Source organism: Helobdella robusta, assembly GCF_000326865.2.
Source record: "Helobdella robusta unplaced genomic scaffold HELROscaffold_22, whole genome shotgun sequence".
Classification (NCBI taxonomy): Eukaryota; Metazoa; Annelida; class Clitellata; order Rhynchobdellida; family Glossiphoniidae; genus Helobdella; species Helobdella robusta.
Genome location: NW_008704170.1, coordinates 2130769 through 2142395, shown reverse-complemented (window position 1 = coordinate 2142395; position 11627 = coordinate 2130769). Strand labels below are relative to the sequence as shown.

Here is an 11627-nt window from a genome sequence, read left to right as displayed (position 1 = left end):
TCTATATATATTATATAACATGTAAAAACACATAGGTATATACATACATATCTCGCACATAATTACACATACACATATAGATATGTATATATATATCTCAATGATATACGTGAATTGGTATACAATACACACACATACAAATATCCAGAACTTTGTATTTCTGTGTCATTGTTGAAACATTCTATAACACCGCTAGATTAATTTGTTCTTTAAATCATTTTTTCGCTGGTAAAATTATTCGTTTCATTTTATTATTTTTAAAAGTTGAGACTGCTACTTCTACTACGACTACTGAAAAATTATAACAGGGTTTAAAAAATTAAAATAGGAGAGAGGTAGAGAGCGAGAGACAGAAGGAGAAAGAAGGAAGTAAAAGACAGCAACTATAATAACAGTAACAACAACAACAATAATAATAATATTAAATTACTTTATGCTAATAATTAATTAAAACTTTTGAGGAAAATACTGTTAGTGATGTCAAATCCACCGACAGAACGGTTGAACGATAGTATGGAGGAGAAGAAGAACGGGAAAAATAAGAAAAGTAAATGAACTACTACTACTACCGCTGCTGCTACTACTATTACTACTACCACAGCAACTACTACTACTCTACTACTACTCTACGACTACCACTGCTACTACTACTACTACGCTACTACTACTACTTATAATAATAATACTATAAGCACCTATTATGAACATAAATATTTATTAATAGCAGTTGTATGTACATTAAAATATAATAATAAATAATAAATAAATAAATAAAATATACAAAAATAAAAAATAAAATAAATAAAATAATAAATAAATAATAATAAATAACAAATTTAATGATATCTCAATTGCCGACACATCCAGATAACGGAAAGCTACAGAAGCAGCCATCAAACGAGGAGAAATTTGACGGACCAGGAGTCAATTTTAAGGGGAAATTGATTGGATTTGAATCCGTCAGCGAGTCTAAAGGCGAGAGAATGTGCCAAGTGGCAATGGCTAAGCTGAAGGCAGCCGTGATAGCGTTAGGAGTGCACAAGGAGAAAATAACCCTTAATTTATCTTTAGAAGGGATTACTCTGTATGATGACAAGATGGAGGTTTGTGGCTGGTTTGGCTGGCTGTAGATTTGGGCTCTTATGTTTTCAGTTGTTTTAGACTTTTTTAAGGATTAGTTTTTTTTGGTTCATGTCGTTAATATGTCGTTACGTTAATGTTGTTGTGTTAAAAAACGCTCGGTTTTAAGCTACTAAAGCTAGTAAAAATACTTGTAAAATTTGAATTATTTAAATATTTTAAATGAATAATTGTCTATAATTAATATAATAATCTATAATTGATATACCTGAATGGGTTAATAATATTATAACATAAAGGACCAACTCTATCGTCACCTCATTGAAAAAATTTCATTCGTGTCTCGCGATGCCAGCGACTCGCGTGCCTTCGGTTACGTGTTCAATGAAGATGACGAGAAGTATCGGTTCTGTGCCATCAAGACGGAAAAAAGTGTTAGTCGTTGTAGTGGTTATGGTGGTGCTGCTGCTGTGACCGCAAAGAAATCTTCGCCAATCACATGCATTGTGTGTGCGCGCGCGCGCGCGTGTGTGTGATGCGTTGAATCGCGTGTGTACATGCAATTTTACATACAATGTGTTTGTGTTTGCTGTTTCATACTTCAACTGTTCGCCAGAACTTATTTACAAACACGTTAATCACTGTTTCTAATTTTATAGAAACAATTAATTAGAAACCACTATGAATATTAATTTATATAAATTTCGTGAAATACAATTAAAGTGAACTAATTAACTAATGCACTAATTAATAGATTAACTAATTAACTAATTAATTAATAAGGCTGAGCCAGTGATGGCGACGTTGAAAGAGCTCTTCAAGGCATACTACGAGAAGCAAGAAGGAAAAAGTGGAAATGATTCAACCAGCCAAACAGAAGAATCAGCTAATCAGACGTCGACAGCAGCTCAACCTTCTGATGGAGCTACTACGCCAGCTGCTAGCAACGCTGCTGCTGATAGCGTTTTACTGGAAAATAAAATTACACCTATGGAAAGTGTTAGTGATTTTTTAAAGTAAATTATTCATAAAACGATTTTTTAAAACTGCAAGTGTTGAATGTGTGCCTTTAAAATATATAACATCGAATAAAATTAAAATCGCTGCCCGTCGAATTGATTTCCCAGTTTGAATCGAGCGAGAGCAACTTGATATCTGTTGAGGCTGACATTTTCTCACTCAACATTTCATCTGGACCCACCAGTCAGCAGCTGTCGTTGCCAGCGTCACCACCGATGTTTTCCAATCAGTTGCAGGCCGCCCTGGCGAACACTTCCTTCGCCACTCAGCAAATTCCTCCTCCCCGTCTTCCTCCTCCTCCTCCTCCTTCTCATTTCGGCCAGCCCCACGCTATGACGTCACCGTTCTCTGGGGCCACCGTCAGAGCAGTTATGACCAATAACCAAGTAAGGGTTCTACTTTTTTTCATTTATTTCCAAAAAAATCTATAAAACGAAAAATTAATTTAAACTCACTAAAATATTTTCAACCCGTCCAAGGTTTCATTTCCAGGCCAGTTCGGATCGCCAGCCATCGCACAGCAGGCCCTCCCGCAACTCAATAACCAAAACTCGCTTTTCCAACAACCTCAGCAGTTTTTCAACACCCCATTCAGTCCGCAACAGCAGAGCAACAACGGGTGGACAACATTTGACAGCAACCAGCAGTTAATGGTGAACAACAACCCTACCAATCAGAGCAATCCTTTTGCGGCAGCTTTGCCTTTTTCCTCTCCTCAACAACTTCAACAACAGCCACACCACCACCAACAACAACACCACCAACTGCATCCAGTCCCACTTCAACCTCACCAAACAGTTGCGAGACCTACCTCCTCTGGTGTGGATTTGTTGTCTGACAGCGGTAAAACTTCAGCGTACGATCCATTCGGCGATTTGGCCATTCTTACAAAAGCAAACCCGCACACGAAAAAACCGAGCAAAGATGATTTTGTGAAGGAGCCTGCGAAACCTTCTCTGCACAGTCTTGCCACCCATCAACATGACAAACAACATTTTCTGCCCATACAACCAACCCAACCGCAGGCTTTCAATGACTTTAACTTGGTGAGTAGTATTGGTGCAACTAATAATATTAGAAATAATATTAACAGTCCAACTGGGAGTTATGATAGTAATGAGTTTTGTAGTGAGGTGGCCTTCATGATAGGAGGCGATAGACATCCTGCTGCTGCTGCTACTGCAGAAGCCATCAAGTCTGACATGAGGCCTCTCGCCCAAACTCAGCACAACAACTCGTCACCAAATTTATTTTTGCCCTTTGGTCAACTCGCCACAATTCCAACCCAATCACCGTCCATTCCCTTGCCATACGCAAACAAGCCGAGTCGTCCCATAAACATTGACTTTTCGGCCCAGAGATTCTCACCACTGGAAGATAGAAGGATCTTAACGAAGCCTTCCATGGTGGATTGGCTGAGCGAAGACGTTAAAGCAAAATCCATCTCGCCATTAAGTCCCACCGGATCTTTAGAAAGTAAGCAACAATCCTTCCCACCTTGTAGTAGAGGCGGTCCTGGTTGGTGCAACTGACTGCTGACGACTCACTTTACTTGATTCACGCTTCACTGCCGCTACTGCTGCTACTACTGCTGCTGCTGCTGTCGTTTGCATGTATATATGAGGTTAGTAAGTACAAATAACAAATGAATAAAAATTGAAAAATATAAATGAATGAATAAGTAACTGGAGGCTTTCGCGAGTAAGGTGCCGATGAGATGTTCTCCTCCATCCATCAGACGTCCTAATACACGAGCAGACCAAACTTCAACCAGTGAAGCAGAAATATTGCTAATTTTGAGTGAAGTAAATCAGTGAATAGTTGCAATGAAGTAAGAAAATAGTTACGCAAAATGATTTAAGAGTAACATTCATAAGCACACCCATCAATATATTAGACGATGAACGATAGATAGGTAATTCTGAACTTGCAAACAGCTCGTCGCGCCAAAGCTAAATTCTGGCCTATTTTATTAATAACGTAATATCATTATTATATTATATCATATTATTTAAATATTAACCAAATTAAATATTAATACAACTTATTCAAAACGGTCAACACGCTGGCATGTGTAAATAATCAGCTAGTAACCAGTGGAACACATAAAAAATTCTCTACAAAACCTACATACACATATCTGTATATACTGCATACAAAACTACATACCAATTTGTGCACACGAGTTCTGTAATGTGTAACGATTCTGTACATAAATACCTTGTATAAAGAATTTTCTAGATACAAATCATGAATACAATACCGGTATGGTATATACAAAGCCAGTGTGGTTGTTAAAGTGATGGAGATTCACATTCGCACCTATTCAAAGGTGCCATGTGTTTGCTGTTGTTACTGAAAATTATTATGTGAGAATTGAGAGAAATAATAATAAACAACTACATATAAAATGTGTACATACCAAAACTTTTGTATATTCAACTTTAGCATACAAAAATCTGTATATACAATGTATAAATATAATTTTGTATATACATTTCTTTTATGTTTAAAACCTCAATTGAACATGCACACCCTATTAACCATTGATTTCGTTTGTTGAAAGTTCTTTCGGAGTATAAGCCAATATATTATCAGTTTTTTGTATAACACACACACACATACACTCACACATACACACACACAAACAAACATACATACATACAAACAAACACAGTCATTTGACAAAATTGTTTATTACTGTTTAACTTGAAAAAAATGGGTGTTGTATATTTTTGTTTATAAAATCGAGAGACAGAACAGTTACCATTGATAGTTTGTTTAAATTATTTTATGTCTATCAAATCTATCTTCACACACACGCACTCACACACACACACACAAACAAACACACACAAACGTTTTTATATAGCTTTAAAATAAAATATTGTAAATATAGCTTTTCCTTTGTGTATGCCAGCTTCGCCAGAATCATCTCGTCTCATGACTGTTTTCAAAAGCCTCTAATTCATTTTCTTTTGATTTCAGAAATGCTGCTACTACTACTACTACTTCTGCTACTACTGCCACTACTAGCATTACTGCTACTAAAAATAATAATTATAATAATATTAATAATAATAATTTTTTTTTATTTTTAGGATATCTTTGGATGACTTAGCTGAATAAACTTCTTCCGAATTAGTTTGGTCTTCACAAATGATTGATCGATCGAATGCATTAATGGATGAATGAATGAATAGATGAACTAATTAAAGAATGGATGAATGAATGAGTGAATGACTTGTTGTATACTTTGTTTCATATTTTTGTCGAGAAATTTCAACTTTACTCTGACATTACTAAATATTTAAAACTTTTTGAAAACCGTTAATTTGTTCATTCTCTTGTTCATTTATTCGTTCACTCACTCACTCACTGTCTCACTCACATATTACGTTATAGGCAAACAAAACAACGAAAACACTACATCAACACCATCACAATTAGTATAATCCTTGTTATTCTTTTTCAATTTTTATTCATATTTTTGTATTTGTTTAAATCTTTGATGAGATTTGATGTGGAATTATGATGTGTGTGTGTGTTCATCTTCTATTTAAGAAATTTATTTCAGCGTTAACTTTTTTTCTTCATTCTGATTTACTATGCAATTCTGAGACGTTTAACGATTAATTTGAATTATTTATTTGTTAAATTCAATTCGTACATTTTGACGATCTAGTTCATTTGAAATTCACTCAATGAATTCACTAGAAATTAACACGATTGATTCATCGAATTCACATGAATAATTCACGTAGTTAATTCATCTAATTCACCAGATTCACTCAATTAATTCATCAAATTCACATTACACTCAAACATGATATATGTATATGGTTTATTATATATATAAAAAAACAGAGAACATTGACAACCAAATTGAGATATAAATTTGTTTTGGTAGTATTATATTGTAAATATATATATATATATATATATATATAAACGATTATTTTTGTGAACGTGTGTCTCATCAGTTGTTTGTAATTAAAAACTGTTGTTGAAAATTCGTAGTTTGACGAAGAACTTTACTTTAAATTAATACGACAATCAAACGATTGGTAGTTACTTGATTAGCAGTTAGCCAGTTAGCTTTGACCAAAAATAAAATTGCACTTTCATCAGCTATTGTTCGTATTTTTATTGTTTAACATAGCTTGAGTAAATATTTTTATAGCTTTGAATTTAAACTACTACGGCAAGCGTCACAACTCACTTTTTTGCATTAGGATTAACAGTTGAGACGAAAGTATTTTAACTTTTCATTTGTATCGCAAAATTTATAAAAACGCTCTAACCTGCAGAGTGTTCACTCCCAATAAGACAGAAAGAGCAAAGCACATAGGATGATGAAATGGATTTCAACCAATTTAAACTCATCAACGTTTAACTAGTGAGGTCTTTTGCCTTTTCAGACGATGATGAAACGAGACATGTGGAACTTTAATACTAATAATAATACACGCGCTAGTAAAATTAGTTGCAAACATAATTATAAAACTAAATCCAATTATAAAGTTAAAATTCCTTTTTACAAAAAATATTTACACATTTACAGAGTAATAAATAAATAATATAACGATGAACTCATTAAATGATTAATTAAGAAACAGTTAGTTCTACAAGTGTAGGCTTGTATGGCCTCTCCTTTTTCCCTGTTGATTAGGTATTTTTTAACCTTAGTTGTAATTACTCCTCTTGTACGAGTAGTTGACTGACGGCCAGTTAGTCTTTAATGAAATCGCTACTACTATTACTACTACTACTACTACAACTACTACTACAACTACTACTAAAAAGAAGAATAACAATAAAAACAGAAACTCACGATATAACAAACAAACGAACGAGTAGATGTATATAAGCCAGTTAATCATGTTATAATGAATTTTCAAGAATTTTAAGAATTTTTCTTAAAAATTCCTCTATTATTATTATTATTATTATTACTACTACTACCGCTAACGCCACTACTAACTTTACTTTTATTAATATTACTCAAAATATTATTACTATTACCACTACTGTCGCCAGTAAGTTTATTTTTATTATTATTATTTTTACTCGGTGTTTTATTATTACTAGCAGCAGTAGTAGTAGGAGTAGTAGCAGCAGCAACAAAAGCAGCAACAGCAGTAGCGTCACTGGCGACATTACTACTACTACGACTTGTGTTGCTGGCAACGTCATCATCTGGAACTCTGATGTACCTATTTATGATCTCGTTGTTCTGCTTGCTATCTTCATTGGCCACCCACATCAAAGCCCACTTCAAGTTGGTCAGCATAAACTTCAGGGCCTTTGTCCACTGCTCTTCCGAATTGAATTGAATCCTGGTGACGATGACAATGGTGATGATTGTGATTATGACTGTAAGTATGGTTGTGGTGGTGTGGTGGTGATGATGACGACTCTAGACTATAATGATGATGACACTAGATAATGATGATGACAATGATATGATTTCAATGATGCAATAATATAGATACACACACACACACACACACACACACACACACACACACACACACACACACACACACACACACACACACACATACATATAGACACACATATATAAACAAACACACGCGCACACACACACACACACACACACACACACACATGTATATATATATATATATATACACACACACACAAAAACGTACACACAAAAGCAACTTGATTGATACCACAAGCTAAATTCAACACATGTTTACATGTGTTGAATTTAGTAGATAATACACAAGCAAAAAAGTACACACAGATACACAGACACACACAAAAAGCACACACACACACAAAAAGCACACACACAAACAGACAAAGACACACCAAAGCTAACTTGATGGAGTACCACAGTCCATCTTCGACGTCTTCAATTTTACCTTTGTCCATTTTGTATGGCAAGCAGCAAGTTGGATCAAGCCTCTCTAACTCTTCTTTAAACTTTTAAGGGGAGAAAAAATTAGTGGAATGATGGAATGAAAGAATAAATGAATAAACGAGTGATTGAACGAACGAACAAATAAATAAATATTGACGTCATCGTCAGGACAAAAGACAAATCAATCGGCATATAAATAAGCAGACACACTTGCTGAAGGCAATCTAAAAAGGCGGCCATAGCTTGATCGAACCTGAAATGTGAGGTAATACAAATCATTATTTGAAAAGTTATATGATAATAACAATGACAACAACAACAACAAAAACGACAACAACAACGACAACAACAACAACAATAATAATAATAAAATAAGCTTACTTAGTGTCCCAGTAAAACTTAAAGGTTCCAAGTCCGTACAACGGGTACTTCTCCCTTTTCTCAGTAAGACATTCCAGGAAGGAATGATTGCCGTATGGAACCAAACGGTACCTTCGTTGTCATGTTCCATGTACGTGGAGAGAGAGAGAAAGAAAATGAATGAAGGAATTAATGAGTGAGTGAATGAATGAATGAATAAATGAATAATACAGAACTAACTAACAGATGAATTGAATGAAAAGTGTAATACGAAAATTACAAACACTTGACGAAATGAATGAATGAACGAATGAATGAATGAACAGACAAACAATCCAATAAATGAATGAATGTACGAACGAATGAACGAATAAATAAAAAAATAAACACCTCTTAAAAGTAAAATTAATTTTATTGGCTAGAGAATAGAGCAAAAGAACTGTCTGCCCCCAAGCAATGTTAATCTCGTTCCAATCAACCTTGTAATTATTATATTTCATTATTAATAATTTTAATTATAATTAGTAGAAGTAGCGGTAGTAGTAGCGGTGGTAGTGGTAGTAGTAGTAGCAGTTTTATTATTGATAATAATATTAGCAGTAGTAGAGAAAGATGATTACATCATCATCATTACCATCATCAGAACCCTCCTAAAAATCATCATCATCATCAATACCATCATTACAATCATCATCACTATCAACACCATTGTCATCTTCATCATCGTCATCTTACTCACTGAGATGCCAGGCAGTCTGCCCAGTCTGAAACCATTGATTGTACCAAATTGACCACTATGCCTGTTGCAAATGAATGAATGAATAAATGAATGAAGAAATGAATAAATGAATGAAGGAATGAATGAATAAGCGGGCGAACGTGTAAACGAATGAATGAAAAAGTGCAAGAAATGTATCAGCAAGTTAAAAGTGAACTAACAAATGAGTGCATGTTGGAATGTATGCATGTATGAATGAATGAATGAATGAATGAATGAACGATGGATGAATCATAACAAACTAACAAACAAATAAACAAACGAACGAACAAACGAACGAACGAACGAACGAACAAACGACCAACCAGCTAACAACTAACCATATATGAAAACATGTATTAAAGACGTTAATCTTGCCCATCTTCTGCAACTGAGTTGTTGCATACCTCAACTGGTTCTGAACGCTAATTTAGAAAATCAACATATCTATTACTAAGTTAATTAATTAATTAATTAATGAGTTGGTTTAATTAATAAATAAATTAATTAATTGATTAACACTAAATAACCTCCTATAAGCATCTTCACATTCGTTCACTTGCCTTCTAAACTCATTATATTCGCAATGATATCTACATGGGTGTGGGAATATTGCAAGGAATGTAATTATGAATGGATAAAAAAATCATTAATGAATGGATACATAAAGGAAGAAATGAATGATTGATTGATTGATAAAATAAATGAATGAATGAATGAATGAATGAATGAATGAATAGATGAATGGAAAAATTAAAGAATAAAGGTTACCTATTGCTTGCCTCATCCAATTCTTTAGAAATATTCTTTTCCTTTATAATGTCCAATAGAAGGGATTTATGCTTGACCTCTTCGGCCTGTATCTCCTTCTCTAATTGGTCAGTTTCTTGCAGCAACTTAATTTATGCAAAAAGGGAGGAGTTATAGAGGGTTTATTTAGGAGAATGTGACATTTTAAGATTCATGAATAACGATGACTGAAATGAAATTAGAGATTCTTATAAAGAGAAATGAAGAAGAAATGAATGAATGAAAGAAGGAACAATAATAGAATGAATGAATGAATGAATGGATGAATAACACCTTCTTAAGTTCTCCATCAAGATCTTCACTATCTCCTCCCTCACCACCATCATCCTCTCCCTTCTTCAATTTCTCCAGTAGCTTTCTACAGTTTGAGTGAGCATATAAATATTATTATAATAGTTCATGTAAATTTACGCTAATTTATGTAAATTTAGGCAAAATTAAATAACCTGTACATCTTGTTTTCATTTTCAGCTTCTTTCAACTCCTCATCCAGGTGATCAAGCAGCCCATCAGTACACTCCTGCAAAAATTAACGTAAATAACAACAAATTTACAATGAAAAAAAACATACATGAATTAATATAAGAATAAGTTATGTTAATGAACTAGCCTCACACAATGGATGATCGACAGTACTACGACTAGATAGAATGTTGAATAATTCAGATGCAACCTAACATAGACCAATAAAAAAGGTGTTATAAAAAATAAAATTTAAAAAAATAAATGAAATATGCAAATTTTTCAAACTGATACACGCACACATTCCATCCATTTCTTTTCTCTCTCTCTATTATATTTTAAATTTATTCTTTCCCTAACTTTCATTGTTGTACTTATTGTCTCTCCAGTATTCATCTCTGATTCACCAACAATTACAAAGCTGTGGTTTGTATCAAAAAAAGAATCCATGTTAAATTGGGGCTTTATCGGTAGTGTGGTCGTTGTAGCTGTAGTCGTTGCTGCTGCTGCTGAGTGGGTACTGTCTTTCTTGTTAGTTTCTACACAATTGTTAACTTCTGCTGACTTATCAGCTAAGTAAGCTGTGTGTGAAATAAAATTTTCAAATGTCTAAAAATAAAGAAAGTTTTATAAATAAGCAGGGTAGGAGTACCAATGAAAAATTCTATTTATTTTATATTTAATTTATAAATAAATAAATTAAAAAATAGTGAAGACAAACACTACTAACTACCAGCGAACTATTACTATGATATATATATGATATGACAATTTCAAAGACCAGATTCACTAACCGACTGCCTGATCGTCGTCAGAGATATTCTGCAGTGACGGCTCTAATCTGAGTGGCTGGTTACAACGCTGGCAGAGAAAGCTTACTATTTTTGACATGTTTATTTTAATTTTGTTTGTTGAATTAAGTGAATTAGTTAAAATTCACATAACCCTACAACTACTAATAAGAAACTGTATCTTTGTTTTAATAACAGCTAACTTTTTTGTTAATTTTTAGATAAAAATATAGTAAATGTATACAGAATCTTAAGTGAAATGACAAAAGCTTATGAAAATGTGTTAAAAGTGAAACAGTATGGACAGCCGGTGCAATTTTATATTTGATATTGAAGTATTAAAAACGTTAAAATAATTTACAACTAAAAATGAAAAACAAAAAATTTTAATGTTATCTATTTTTAAATTTTGTTTAAATTTGTTTGTTCAGTTTTTTTCATAAATCTTTTGACA

At 33.4% G+C, this 11627-nt stretch overlaps 2 protein-coding genes across 2 annotated transcripts; one reads left to right on the top strand and one right to left on the bottom strand.

Annotated features, from left to right (window-relative positions):
• Positions 1-180: 180 nt before the first annotated feature.
• Positions 181-2100, top strand: HELRODRAFT_111498 (hypothetical protein; the record flags this gene model as incomplete). Its single annotated transcript, XM_009018728.1, has 4 exons — positions 181-547; positions 868-1103; positions 1380-1514; positions 1864-2100. The coding sequence occupies exons 1-4, from the start codon at positions 478-480 to the stop codon at positions 2098-2100; spliced, it is 678 nt and encodes a 225-aa protein (XP_009016976.1). The 5' UTR covers positions 181-477.
• Positions 2101-7006: 4906 nt separating this feature from the next.
• Positions 7007-10443, bottom strand: HELRODRAFT_78607 (hypothetical protein; the record flags this gene model as incomplete). Its single annotated transcript, XM_009018727.1, has 11 exons — positions 7007-7439; positions 7952-8055; positions 8204-8246; positions 8375-8485; positions 8744-8832; positions 9093-9153; positions 9452-9535; positions 9641-9703; positions 9882-10006; positions 10194-10278; positions 10367-10443. Coding segments are annotated over 11 exons (1275 nt in total), but the record flags the coding sequence as incomplete, so codon positions are not given.
• Positions 10444-11627: the final 1184 nt, after the last annotated feature.